Source organism: Candoia aspera, chromosome 1, assembly GCF_035149785.1.
Source record: "Candoia aspera isolate rCanAsp1 chromosome 1, rCanAsp1.hap2, whole genome shotgun sequence".
Lineage (NCBI taxonomy): Eukaryota > Metazoa > Chordata > Lepidosauria > Squamata > Boidae > Candoia > Candoia aspera.
The window spans coordinates 338,038,519-338,053,275 of record NC_086153.1 but is presented as its reverse complement, the minus strand read 5'-3'; the positions used below and the strand labels follow the sequence as shown (position 1 = coordinate 338,053,275).

Below are 14,757 nucleotides of genomic sequence, written 5' to 3'. Positions count from 1 at the left end.
CTGACGCTTCCCCGCTTGCTTGTACAGTGTAGGTGTGGGCATTTCTTTGAGATTTTATTTATTTATCATTTATTATTCAAATTTTGTTACTGCCCATCTACCCCAAAAGAGATGTCCTTTGAGACTTCCGGTGGGGACATGGCGGACTGAACAGCTGGGCCTGGGGCTCAGCGGGCAGAACTGACAACCCGGCAATTTTGGGGGGCTCAGGCAGGCTTGTCCTGAAGCCAAGGAGCGTTTTACTGGGAAATGAAAACACTCAGAATCACCCCATTTGTCCTCCAGGATGGCGGTTTGCAGCCAGAAGATCACAAACCGCGTTCGCACTCGACTGGTAAGAGCAGCCGGGAGGCTGGAACGTCACCATTTCCAAGCCATGCTGTAGCCTTAAAGGGACACTAAGACTGGCCACCCCATTTCTAAATCACCCAGTTTATATTTCTTTTAAGTATGTATACCCTAAGAGAGGCTTTCTACAGTAAGGAGAAGCGGGTTCTCTTGGTGCATATTGTTATTTTTGGGATCATTTTTTTTAAAAAAAAATCTTAAGTTTTGGACTTTGCTTTCCATCCAAATACTAAGGAGGATTGAGAGTAAATAATTGTCTCCCTGTTATTATTTTTGTACTAAATTGGAAGATATTAGCATTTTCCTACACGTTGAATTGGCTGTTTTGAACTTTCAGTTTTCTGCTTCTATTTTCCCTGGGGAACGGTCTGCATATCTCACTTTGGCTTGTGCAAACACATTTCGGAATTCTTTCCTATCTTCGACTTTCGCTGGTTAAGCTCCTAGGGGGCGCCATAATCTACTGCGTGAGACATGGAGGATTTTAAACAGACTTTCTCTGACTTCCAACAAGATTTTAAACAGATTCTTTCTGATTCCTGCCAAGTTCTTATGCAAGGCATTCAGGACATTGTGGAAAATATGAGCTCTAAAAGGTGTCATCTGGTTGGGGATGTTGGGGATGAAACTGAGGAATTTAACAGCGACAGAAACGTCTCTTCTAAGGGTGAGATTGGGAATTCTGTTGAAATGCTGGATGAAGATCAGATAGTCGAGTTGAAGAAAGTAAAGGGAGAGATCGAGTCACAAGCCGTAAGTGAAATTGATCTTCTGATGGAACGCCGTGGAAAAGAAGGGGTATTATGTATGGGAGGTCTCCTGAAGAGAAGTCAGAGTTTTTGAGGGGGGCAGTTGGGCTGTTCAGTATTTTAAAGAAAAAAGCTGTGTGTGCATTGTGGGAATATGTAAATGCTCTGGTTTATTTTGAAGTGGGATAAGGGTTTAAGAATATTTATCTGGATTGCTTTTAGGGTTTGGCTGATTTCATTTATCTAACAATTTGGATTAAGATTATCAAGGTATAATAAAAAATAATAAATGTCTGGTTTTGGGTTTAATATGATTAAGATTATTAAAACTGTTGCATTACCAAGTACAATGGCAGACAATTTATATGTTTTTTAGTTTGATCTTTATTATAGTAGACAGGAATGTATAGAATAGTAGTAGGAAGGAAATAAATATTATCTTGCTGGAGGAAGTTGATTAAGAAGTTTATATATTTTTTTCTTTTAATATAAGAGGAGGAAGCAACTGTATTTAGTGATTTTTATAATGTGCCAATGGAATGATTTATAGAAATGTGATTTTGGTTTAATATAGAGTAAGGGATCGATTATGGAAAATTTTGTATATCCTTGCTGTTAAAAGTCGGAAGTCACCTCTTTTCGTAATTTTGATAAATTTTCTCTTGTGCTTCTACACTTTTTCAGTTTTTTTCCTTTCTAGTTTTTTGTTTTTCTGTAGCTTTTATCTTTGCTTGAAACTTAATAAAATTCTCATTAAAAAAAAAAAGAGACATCCTTTCAAAGCCTGAAGCAAACACCACCACCTGGCTGCTATATCAAAGGCTGAAAGTTGCTTTGTTCCAAGAATGTCCTCACATCTGTTCCTGGCATTTACCAGGGTCAGAAGAGGCTAACAAGAGCTGGCAAGGAGAATGGTACCCTTCCTGTAGCAAATCCTGCATTGAATTAATACACAACAGTTGTACCGCTGAATTTCTTTCTTCCCCTATGTACCCCAAATATCACCAGCTGGGGCTTATGCATCTTAGAAGCTCACCCTAAATTTAACAGTTCCTTTCCTATCATCTTGAGACTTCTCCCAAACTGCAGCCTGGGCCTCTTCCATAAAAGGTGCAGGACATTTTAAAAACACAATTCTCCGGGATGCAGAAAAATCCATCAAAGTTCACAGGAGACAAGCATGGTAAATAATAAATGATCTTAAAAAGAATCTTGCAAACAGGGAGGAAAGAGGCAGGGTTCAGCCAGATTTCCAGCAATCAGGCAAGGGAGGGGAGCAAGGAAGAGGCCAGGCATCCATTATGATCCTATTTATACAGCCGAGCCTCTTTTGCTCTCAATGACGGCCCTCAAATCAAATATTAAAGAAAGGATGCAATCTAGTCGCCATGAAGGCATACGCACAATTGCATTTGAGTCAGCTTCGTTGGCAATTTCCAGTGGCATAAAAATCCCCTTTTTCCTGGACGATACAAGCAGAATGTTCAAAAATACAATGCACTGTACATTTAAAAAAGGGGGCTTTTACGCCACTGGAAATCGCTAGCGCCACAGATCCAGATGAAGTTAATCCAGCGTCACAAGCGTTTTGCAAACCCAGATAAGGAAAATAAATATTTCCCAAGTGAAGGTGGGAACATGAAGGACCAGCCTGGTCCAGGGAAAGAACTTAGCACATGGCACCCTCCTGATCTGGCATTTTTGGTCCCACATACTCAATGCCAGTGCTTCTTAAAACCGCCTTGGCTCAACAGGGAGGGCTCAGAAAGACAGCATGCAAACTTGCTTTGTCTGCCAAACCCCTCATGATATAGGGCCTAGTTACCCGAAGGACCCCGTCTCCCCCTGTCAATTCAATATGGCAGGGTTGGCATGCTCCACGTTCCTTTGATTAAACCAGGGTTTCTGAACCAGGGTTCTGTGGCACCCTAGGGTTCCGCGAGAGGTCACCAGGGGTTCCCTGGGAGATCATGAGTTATTTAAAAAATTATTTCCAGTTCGGGCAACCTCACATCAAAGAGGTAAGCTGCATTCTTCATTTTTAGTTTAAGAACACTTAATGCATATGTACAGGCCTACCCATGCAACGAATATAATAATTTTGTAACTTCTGGCCTATGTTTGAGCCTGAATGTTGAGGGGTTCCCCAAGGCCTGAGAAGCATTTCAAGGGTTCCTCCAGGGTCAAAAAGGTGAGAAAGGCTGGATTAAACAATGCCAGCTATTGGGACCCCAGAAGCGCGCCTTCCCTATAACAGTGCCTGCCCTCCCGGAGATCTGGATGGCCCCCACCCTGCTGTTGTTCAGAAGAGCCGTGAAGATCTGGCTCTTCACCCAGGCCTTTGGCGGGAGGGAGAGAGACCCCTCGCTTCACTGCACTTGCCATCTTTTATCCTTTATTTTTATCTTTTAATTGGTTTTCTTGTAATTTCTTTTTGGATAATGGTGAGCTGTCCAGAGTCATTGAGAGTTAGGTGGCATGCATGTTTAATAATAAATCAATAAAATACAGGCAGTCCTCATTTAACAACCATTTGTTTAGTGATGGTTCTGATTTACAACGGTACTGAAAAGGACCAGCTCATGACCTCTCCTCACACTTATGACAGTTGCAGCTTCCCCGCGGTCACGGTTTGAGCACTTTGCAACGAGTTCACATTTATGACGGTTGCAGTGTCCCGTGGTCACGCGATTGCCATTTTCGACCTTCCCTGCCAGCTTCTGGTAAGCAAAATCAATGGGGAACCACATGACTCGCTTAACGACCATGCTTAACGGCCACAGTGATTCACTCAACTGCCACAAGAAAGGTCGTAAAATCGGGTTGGATTCACTTAATGACTGTTTTGCTTAGCAACTGAAATTCCGGTCCCAATTGTGGTCGTAAAGCAAGGACTACCTGTAAATAAACTTCCCAATTTGGCAGAAATAAATGTGGTGGGTGGAGCATTTAATGCTGGGGGTGGGGGAAAGCTAAACAGGACTAAGCATGGTTTCTGTTACACCATTCAGGTGCAAGAAACGATGCTACAGGGAAGACAATCGGGACCTCTTTTCCATTGGCACAGAAATAACACGTGTAAACTGCAGCTCTGCAGGTTTTGTTTAAAGTAAGAAAAACTTCCTGAGGGTGGGTAAGAGTGGAACATCCCACAGAACCAAGTAGTGGGTTCTCCATCTCGGGAGGTGTTGAGAGGAGGCTGGACAGGCTGGATCGTCTCACTGACTTGCCTGTGCACTGCCGAGGGTCGGATTAGATCAGCGTTTCTCAATCTCAGCAACTTCAAGACAGGTGGACTTCAACTCCAACAATTCCCCCAGCCAGCATATCAATGGCACCGGAAACCTGGAATTCTTTTGCCCAGAATCCTAAAATCGTGGAGTTGCAGGGCACCCCAGGATCATCTAGTCCAACCTTCATACTGTTCAAGAAAACCAATCCATCCGTCCTTCTAAAACCTGCCAGAGCCGGTGAACTCACAACCCCCAGAAGGAGAATTATCTAAACTTGTACAGATCTCAGCACTGGGAAGGTTCTCCTCAAGCAGAGGTGAAAACTGTGTGCCGGATGCCAAACGACCCATATTCACCAGACCCCAGAACCCTCAAGAGTCTCTCTAGGCGCAAAGACAACCTTAAGACGACGCAGAAAAGGGCTTCCCACATACCCCAATTGCCACATTCAGCTCTGCCACCGTCACCTGCTTGGCCCGTTCCACCGCCTGGACCACTTGTTGTTGGTGCTACAGGAAAGAAAGCGGGCAGAAAAATTAATTATCAACATGATACCTTTTATAAATCTTTGCTACATCTTTATTTTAAACCATCACAGTGGGGGTTCTGTCTTCCCCTTTACATCCCCGAATTCAGGTTGCAAGAATGAGAGGGACAGCTATACACACTGATATTTTTTTTTAAAAAGAGAGGATTTTCTTTATTTCTTTCTTGGATGGAGAAGGCTGCCCACCTCCGTAAGACTCCAGACGGAGCACGTTAAAAGAGTGCAAAAACAGTAAGAAAAACAACCACATTCCTCTGGGAGAGGCAATATTCAGGGCACCAGATGTGATGCTGGTTTAGCCTTGGCCAATATTGTATTGATCTGCAAATTAATCTATTGTAGTATAGATTTTCTGCGAAGGAGTAAAAGACAGACCTGAACCAAGGCCTTCTAACTACCAAGGCCCCTGAACTCAAGTAAGCCTTCTCAATAGTTCACTTAGGATTCCGCTTTATTAATTGTGCATTCTCACCAGAAGATCTAACCCATGTTGTCAAAAAGAAGACGTTTGGCATTTGACATCATTCCTGGTCAGCATTTATTATACAACTATATAATTCAGTGTTTTTCAACCTTGGTCACTTTAAGAGGTGTGGACTTCAACTCCCAGAATTCCCCAGCCAGCAAGACTGGCTGGGGAATTCTGGGAGTTGAAGTCCACACCTCTTAAAGTGACCAAGGTTGAAAAACACTGATATAAAGGCTGTTTGTACCCTCAAGTGGGCAGAACTTTGTATTCTGTCCCCAGTGCTGTTCAAATAAACTTGGCTCAAGTAGATCTTGCGGTCTCCACTCATCAATCGGGTCATGGGGATTTCTCCCCTTCATTTGCACATCCAGTCTATGTCATTTCCTCCCTCCCCACCCTCCAAAAGTGAATATACTGGAGCTGGCTTAATATAGAACCCCGAAAGTCTGTTTAAAGGGAAACCAGAATGGAAATATTCTCTGGAAATGGCACAGCTAGCACAGGAGCACTCTACCTTACTGTGAAATTCTGCTGGTCCCACCACGTGCAACTGTGCAATCCACAGTTCCAGTTTCAGCTAATGCCACGTTTTTTAAAAAAGGGGAAAATCTTACACCCTGCCTGTAGGTAGGACAGGAGACAGAAATGGCCTTTAGGGACACTCACCTCCTGAGAGAGGAAGGGGATGAGCTGAGCGCAGATGACGTTCAGCCGCTTGGCAATCTCTGTCTGCAAGAGTAAAGGGGGAGGTAAGGGGTGAGGAAAAGAAAAACAAAACACCATTACAGGTAGTCCTTACTTAATGACCATCCGTTTAATGAAGATTCAGACTTACGACGGTGCTGAAAAAACCAACTTACAACCGGTGCTCACACTTATGACTGTTGCAGTGTCCCCACAGTCACATGATCCCAATTTGGGCACTTGGCAACCGGTTCACATTTATGACCGTCATAGCATCCCGTGGTCACGTGATCACCATTCTCAACCTCTCCAGCCGGCTTCTGGCCAGCAAAATCAAAATTGCTTAACGGCCATGATTTGCTTAATGACCGCTGCAAAAAAAAAAAAAAAAAAAAGGTGTAAAATTGGGTTGATTTGCTTAATGACTGCTTTGCTTAGCAACCAAACTTCAGATCTCAATTGTGGTCATTAAGCGAGGACTACCTGTACAGGATGTCAGCCTTAACTGCCACAGAAACATCCCCACTAGAAAGAGAGTTCAGTGCTGGCCTATCTGTTTTTCATGCAAAAATCTCTGCTTTAATATTCAATGTTGCTGGCTGGGGTTTTTTTTGAGGCTTGGTACCAGATGGACGGGAAGTCACCTTTGTTGGAAATCCTGCAGAGAGCAAGGAAGGCCAGATGAACTGGCAGCCCAGCTCCCTTGATCACGAGCGACAAGAGTCTTTGCTCTTTACATCTCCTCCTAATTAAGTTCAACTCTTGGAGATTTCAGGCCGCCATTTTCTTGGCAACTTTACAGAAGGGCATTCCCCCATTGCCTTCCGCCATTCCCCCATTGCCTTCCTCCAGGATCTTTGGTTCAACTTCCCAGTTGAGCCTTAGCACTCTCAGATCTCCTGGTGGTCTCCCATCCAGCCATAACCAGATCCTGCTTAGCTTTGGACTGCTACCTTGCTTGACCAAAATAATTAAGTCTCCCTTGAGGGGAGTTTGGCTCCCAGTGACTTTATGGGCTGGTTCATATCATGACGGTGGCAAAAATAGAGGAAAATTTTGTCACTAGATATACGTCAGACTTCCCATAGCCTTGGGGATTTGCTGGTCTCCCATCCAAGGACTAACCAAGCATGACCCAGCTTAGCTTTGCACCCCAGACAGGGTCAGCCAGATGTTGCTACCTGCCAAGACACTTTAATTCCTGAAATGTGCCCCCACCCCGCAAATATCATAGTTTGTTAATCTCCTCATTCAACTATACCAGTTGCTTCATTCTTCGCTATTCCTTTTCCTGCAGATCTGCGAGCCTTTATTTATTTATTTTTTAATTTATTAATCAACTTTATATGGCCACGAAAAGTGACTCTGGGTGGCATGCAACGAATCTGTACTTTGCCTGGCCACAGGCTGTGCTCGGATTTTGAGCCGAGCTCTACAAGCCCCACTCCAGAACGTAGCTGGATCCCTTCCAATCAAACTGAATTAAAATTAAATTTTAAAAAGTTGGTCAGCTTATGCATTCAAATCAATAAAAAGTAAAAATAAATAAAATAAATGCATTTCAGAAGATGGCTTTCCAGAAAGGCATTTAATTTATTGTCACTTTACCAGAGAGAGTCGGGCTGCTGCTTTGCAGGTGTCCAAATGCTACCCCCCAAAGTTTTGAGGGAGCCTGCACTGGGCACCGGGGATTTAAGGAAGCTTGTTGTGTTCAGAGAACTTCTGAGCATGCACAGAGAGCCTCACCCTCCTCGCTCTCCAGACAAGCCCTCATTTCACCAGGGAATCCACCCCGTGCATCGAAAACCGGGCAGGCGAGGCTCAAGGCCTAATTCCTGCTATCCCCTGCAAGCATCTGTTTTCATTCTGTTTGGGGCATTAAGCCTCTCTCTTAAAAAAAAAAGCTTGCTTGCCAGGGAAAAAAAAGGTGGGGGGATGGAGAGGGAGCAGGAGAAAAGAGGAACAGAGACAGTAGGTACTTTCTGGGAAAAATTTAATTCTCTCCTGGGGGCTGCCGTAATGGATTTGCCTTTCTAATGCACTTGTGGTCAGCCAGCTCCGGTTGGGGGGGGGGCGAGGGGGAAGCTGCCTCCAATTCACTTGCGCTCGTTAATGTTCAATTTAGTGGCCTTTTAGCGCTCGCAGGATGAAAAATGATCAAACCGCCTCCCCAGATTTCCTCCTTCTGGCCCGAAGTTGCTTGCCATGTTTCCTTCCTTCCTTCCACATTGCGCAAAGGAGACGCATGCACACACCCCACCCGCAGAGCGGCTTCCTGGATTTCCCCAAACTTTCCCACCCCCTCCCTGGGATATCCTGCTTGCCACAAGGACGAGCCTGCCAAAATGCCATTGAGTCAATGCTGCGTCCCACCCCCCGCAAGCAAATCCCCTTCTTTTTCCCAAAAGGAAACAGGCTGCTGCAACAGAACGTGCTAAACTGGAGTTTAAAAAAACCTTGCTTTATAGCGAAATGACCTTGGGTTGACCAGGGTAACCTCCTTCTGACAAACAGATCTTTCCACCCTCCGCTCTTGCAGCCTTTTTAAACTACAGGAAGTCCTCGCTTAACGGCCATTCGTTCGGCGACGGTTCAAGTTATGATGGCACTGTAGTTGCGACCGCGAGGACGGTCACAACTGAACCTGGGACTGCAACAAAGATTACACCATCTTATCTTCTTGGCAGGGCTCGCCCAAGATTTTAATTTAAAGAGCTGACTTTAAGTTAGAGAGGAGAAACGCATTTCCAAGTCCACAAAACCTGGTGCCTGCCAAGATTCCCAATTCTGGGCAAAGCGGCTGTTCGCTCGCTGTCCGACACCCTTTCATGCTGCAGGATGGGGTGCAGTCGGTCACTACTTAATTATTTCAAATGTAACGAATTCCCTCGCGTGAGACATCTAGCTCATCAGGCCCCAGAGTTTTGCCCCCTTCCTAGCATCAGCGCAATCCAGGCTTCAAATGAAGGGCAGAATCCTTTCAGGGAACCACGATTAATTCAAATTTATTTATTATTCAAATTTAATTACTGCCCATCTCCCGCAAAAGAGGGACTCTCTCCTTGGGAAGACTCCATCCACGGATAAGCCAACCCTTGAAACATCAATCAAAATGCCATGAAAAATGCGTCACCTGTGGATAAGCCGACCCTCGAATTTTTAACCGCAGCCACCGGTGGGAAACCGTGAAGTGTTATGTCATTTATAAAACCGCACAATTTTAAGGCCGGGACAGGCTTTAAAAAAATCTGTGCTCTGGTCCACGGAGAAGCCGAACCCAGTTTCGGGGGTGCATTTTGGAACCTAAAATTCTCGGCTTATCCACAAATCCGAGACTTCTTTCCAAAAGGCTTGGTGTGCAATCAGGCTGAGTCCCACATCGGTGATGCAAGGTAACCGGGGACGATGCTGCAAAATTCTTGGATCCTTTAGTCCAAGAATACAAACGCTTTGGTTACGGGGCTGTCAGAAACCTTATCTGAAATAAGGAAGCCAACGGCATTTATACCGGAATTGGAAACAAGCTGACATCAACCTCCATCTTTAGGAGCATGTTTAGCCTCGTACCATCAGCATGATGCTAAACAGGTGTCTTTCGAAACCTGAACAGCTGAGAGCGAATCCAACAAAGCAGGACTTTATCACTAAGCTCACTGCTACGGTCCTCTTTTGCTGCTATCTTTTTTGGGGGGGGGCATTAAGAATGACAATCTCTCCCGTTGCAATGCTCCTATTTTCTGGAAAGAGACCCCTTGAGCAAAGACCCTCAATTTCCTAGCCTGCGTTTCTCCAAGGATAGGTCCCCTTCATTTGCATCTCTCCTACACAGGCGTTTTTGGCAAGCTGCTTTCCCTGCCTACGCACATCCCTAAGCACCAATTCTCCTGACAGGCAGAGCCTTTTGAAAAACAGGGGGAAAAAAAGGAGGGGGGACCCACATCCACCGCCCTGACCACCATGCAGGTTATTAAGACGAGGCCTCGTCCAGGATCAAATTTAACGGTGTGACCTTTATATGCTGGCAATAAAGCAGGTGATGAGGGAAAGGGGGGGGGAGGCCTGGAGGGGCCTTGAATAGCATTAAAAAGACACCTGCTGGGCAGATCTAATCTAAGGGGAGGCACCAGACTGGGGGAGGGGAGGTAGAGCAAGCAAGAAAGGGGAGAACGGATCCATCAGCACGCCAAGGGGATAACCACAAGCCTTCCCATCACAGCAGTTCCCATTTGTCACTCGGAGGCTGTCGGTGCCCAGAGTTATGAGTTTCTCGTTAAAATAAAAAAGGTGGGGGGGGGAGGGGAGGGAGAGCACACAGACAGCTTTCTGGCAACCAGCCAGCAGCACCTGAAGCTGGTTGTAAATTCTGCGATGCGCACGCCGCGAGGAATCGGGCAAAGAGGACAGGGACGGGGCTCAATTTCCAAGCGAGAGGGAGTAGGGGAAAACGGGGGGAGGACTGAAGCCACCCAACTCCTCCCCGTCCCTGCAGAGAAGCAATTTACACTCAAGGTGGTTGTCAACGCAAGAGGCTGGTGCAGACCGGAAAGAAGGCAGATGGGTTTTGCTAGGGCGGGTGACCCCAATGGCGCTCTGGAGTCCAAACTCAGCTCCCTCTGCCTCCAGGATCATAAACAGGGGTGGGGGGTAAATGCCCCTTCTGTGCTCCCTGGAACCTGACAAATTTCTAAGGAGCACCCGGTTGGACTTTCCATGGACCGGAGCGAGGGAGATTAGACTAAACCAAGCTGTTAAGCCACCAAGAGGCGGCCCCGACGCACCTTTAAAGGTTAAACCACAGCAGCGCCACCAAATGAAAAACAGAAAAGAAGAAAAAAGACCAGGCTGAAAATCCCACATCAAGCCAGTTCCCAGAGGACCTCAAACAGAAGGAAAGCATCCCATTCTCAAAGTGAAAAAAAGCAGCAGCACAACACTGTAGCAGCAAAGAGGTTGCCAATGCCTGACACCAACACACATTCACTTACCTGCTTGTGCATTTCAATGTTCAACCCGTAGGACATTTCGTAATACTACGAGACAAAAGGAATCCAGGTTTAGCCGGTGGGGGGTGGTTAAAAGGATTTTAAAAAGACAGAGGCCAGGTTCCCGCCACCCATTAAACCCAGATGCCAAATCACGACTGCTGCAGGCCACAAGCACGTGGCCTTCGAATGTGGAAGCTACACGATGGGTTCATGTCAGTCAACCTGCAGGATGGGTCTTGGACTGCTGCTAGTGGACCATGCAGGTTTGTTAGAAGGGTTTTAGAAAAAGACTTGCAAAATGCTCAGAATACTGCAAAAGGTTAGGATTAAGGTTAAGGCTGTCTTGGTTATTAAACCCAACAACCTGTCTGTTTCCAGATCTGCACCCCAGGTAGGACTTTTACTTCTGCATGATTTAGCTATTGCACCTCCACGGGCTAAAAACGTTCACACCGGCTGCATTTGCTCAAGACAGTTACCTAGTCAATGAGAGCCTTAGCAGATGCATTCCCACACACAGCGTTTGGTTAGTGCTAACGCTGGGGTGGCTTTTTTTCGAGCGTAGGGACTGTGCATGCTTAGAAAAGGGCTAATTCTGCAACCAAACTGAGCAAAAATGAGCAAATCCCTCAGAAGCGCAGGGGAGCAGCCAAGCCACAGCATGTCCCTTTTCCGATCATTAAAGCAGCTGCCTCTTTTCCCAGGCTCACACAGTTTCCCTAATGCCGCCCTGGTCTGGTGAAAGGACACGGCTGCTTTCAACACAAGGCAGCAGATTTGCACAGGGGTGGGGTGCAAATGCAGTCACTGCTGTGTGCAAAAATCTATAGCTCACTTGTAAAAAAAAAAAAAGGGCAGCTGTCAGGTGCTGTTCTCTTTGGAGAAAATTCACATGGGTTGGGGGCCGAGAGAGATGCAACAAAGGATAGCGTTGCTTCTAATGGGTGGTCGGGTCCATGCGTAATGTCTTCCATTTCCCCTGCACATGGATTGTATTTCTGGAGGAGAGGGGGTGCAATAGAGAAGAAACAGAAGAAACTGGGGAGAAGGGAGATCAACAGCCACTCCTCAACACTGCCTTACAGTCCCTTCTTGGAAATACTCTGCAGGATATTTGCAACCCCCGTTTTTCCTCTCCTATTTGCTGTTTGTTACTGGCTGGTATAAAAATAAGGCAGAAAGTCAAACCTTCCGTTGCTTTGGCTGGACAGATGTGCCCCTTGCCCCCCGCCCCAAACAGGGGAAGAAGTATATCCAGAACAGGGAGTAAAACCTCCCCTCACTTACTTCCCGGAGACTGCTTTCTATTACAGCTCCCAGCATCCTCGACTACAGGCCAAGGAAGAGGCAAGAGGTAAGAAATGCCAGCTGGCTTTGCTAAAGCGCACTTTCCTGGCACACTATGCCTTGCGCTTACCCATCGGCATCATAAAAACTGCTCACCATGACATAATGTCGCTGGATTTCTGTCTTTTCGGTTGCCAGTTTCTCACATTCAAGTTTCAAGCTGTGAAGAGAGAGAAGAGTTTGCATTGTGAGACCCTTCAATCTCATTCGCAGGAACAGAGGAGTCCAGATGACTCCTTTTGGGCTTTCGAGGGCCTGTTCACACAGCCCCATCCTAACCTTGTACCCCATTTCCATTTAGGCAACCCAGAAGGGAGCCTATCAAAGATATGTCCCAAGCATCAAAACCCCTGATGCTGTGCCCTGTATAAATCATGCAAATGTTGATCTGTGTTTGCATAATGCGTTCAGCACCTCTCTATTTTGCATAATCCATTCACAGCTCCAGCAAAGGGGGCTGCCTTTCCCCAATTGCTTTTGCCGAGGCAACCCCCCCCCAACCCCATTTTAGCTACCCTTCTGGCGCTGTCCAGCATCCTCACACAGGATGCACAACCATGAGTTCTAGAAACTTGACAGCTTACAACAAAGAGCGGATGCTATAACTCAGTGTTTCTCAACTTCGGCCACTTTAAGACGGGTGGACTTCAACTCCCATGCTGGCTGGGGAATTCTAGAAGTTGAAGTCCACCCGTCTTAAAGTGGCCGAAATTGAGAAACACTGCTATAGCTAAATGCATGCTTTTACAAGAATTTGGGTTGATTTTTGGCCTTTCTGGTTCAAAGAACAGTCATGGAACCACCAACTCCATCACCCAGAATACGGTGCCTTTTGCATCTCCTGGGATTACAATCCCCATTCTCCTGGGCCCCAGGCTGATAGGAGTTGTAGTCTGAAACATGGTGCCTGCTTGTTTTTTTGAAGGTAGACAACGTTGATCCAAGTAGATAACCAGGGCTAATTTGCTCACAACTCAGCCAGAGCAGGGGCACAGCGAGAAAGCAAAACAGACCCATTTCAGGCTGAGAGCCTAGGCAATCGCTAGCCCCAGTGGGGTCACATCGGGGCCCAGACGCTGCTTAACACAGCCGGGCTTCAATATTTCAAAGGCAGGGAATGTTTCACATGTTGTAGAATAGTCTCCCCCAGTTTGGCATGATCTGGATGTGTTGTGAACTGCAGGGCCTCCCCTTATCCAGACCATGCAGATCAGGGAAGGCTGCAGAGTGTTCAGATTGCAAAAGCTTCCTCTCAAATGCCCTCCAAACAGCCCACGGTAGCCCCAAGTGTTAAACCAGGGACTGCAAATGTGGCTTCCATTCACGCACCTTTCGCCCAGCCCAACGCCCCCTTTGGGAAAATGACCCATCCTTTTACCTATGGTACTGGTTTTGCAAAAACTGGAATTCTTCTTTGATCCGGTCCAAGATCTCGGGGTAGGTCAGCTTCAAGGATTGGGGGGTGGCTGAAACGACACTGGCGGCAGCGGCAGCTGCAACAGCAGCAGTGGCTACAGGTGGTGCCTGTAGATGCGCCTGGGAAGGAGACGGAGAGAGAGTGCACATCATCCCCCACAGCAGAGCATGCGTCATGCAGCCGCCCTCGTTCCGTCCCACTCATACACTTCCGCTGTCCCCTTTGGAGAGAGGCCTGCCCTCCCTCCCCAGTGTAAGGAAGCTGACCCCAGAATCTGGTTCATACAACATGCAAAGTCAGTCTTCCCCCCTGGATGCCTTCCAGATGTGAGGACAGCAACTCCGAGCATGCTCCATCCAGCTCAAAAGGTTGGGATTGAAGTCTGCTCACCCAGAGGGCACCAGGTGGAAGAAAGATGCCTGAAACCATAACATGGCTTGTTCTGTTTTACAAAGCTGTATGAAGCCAGTCCTGAGGTGCAATGGTATGTGGGAAAGACCTTGGGAGAGTGGGCAAGGAGATGCTGCCAAGGGAATGGTCAGATAAGAGAGGGCATAGCCCACAGCTGCGTAATGGGTGGAGCAAGAGGCTCAGAAGGGATCCTCCCTAGTTTCTCGGGCTGTAAAGAGACGGGGGGAGGATGACACTTTCAGACCTGCAAGATTCTGTCAATGTAGCCTTACAATAAAGTAGAATTAGCTCATCTGGCTGCGGTTCCTAACTGTTTACCCCACGAGGGCGACACAAGGTTAGGTAACCACGATTTATGTCTTGGGCATAGTCCAAAGCCGTATGGAGAGGGCTTTCAAACTTGGTGGTGCTGTGAGCACCTAAAATAAAACATTATACCATCCCCTCCTCCTCCGAAAACAAATAAAATGATCAGTCCCTGTTGTGATAGGGTTCTCACTATCAGATAAGGCTCCCACTCTGCCTGCAGAAACCAGCTGTCGGCTCCTCCTGGCAAAACAGGAGGGT

General features: G+C 46.7%; 1 protein-coding gene across 1 annotated transcript in view; it reads right to left on the bottom strand.

The window, feature by feature from the left end:
* The window catches only part of LOC134487491 (transducin-like enhancer protein 1), a 47,404-nt gene extending 33,449 nt beyond the window's left edge, over positions 1-13,955 (bottom strand). The window contains exons 1-5 of the mRNA XM_063289326.1: positions 13,741-13,955; positions 12,459-12,522; positions 11,016-11,060; positions 6,013-6,075; positions 4,765-4,839 (exon numbers count right to left, since the gene is read on the bottom strand). Coding sequence (XP_063145396.1) covers positions 4,765-4,839; positions 6,013-6,075; positions 11,016-11,060; positions 12,459-12,522; positions 13,741-13,955 — 462 coding nt within the window. The remainder of the gene's footprint in view (positions 1-4,764; positions 4,840-6,012; positions 6,076-11,015; positions 11,061-12,458; positions 12,523-13,740) is intronic.
* Positions 13,956-14,757: the final 802 nt, after the last annotated feature.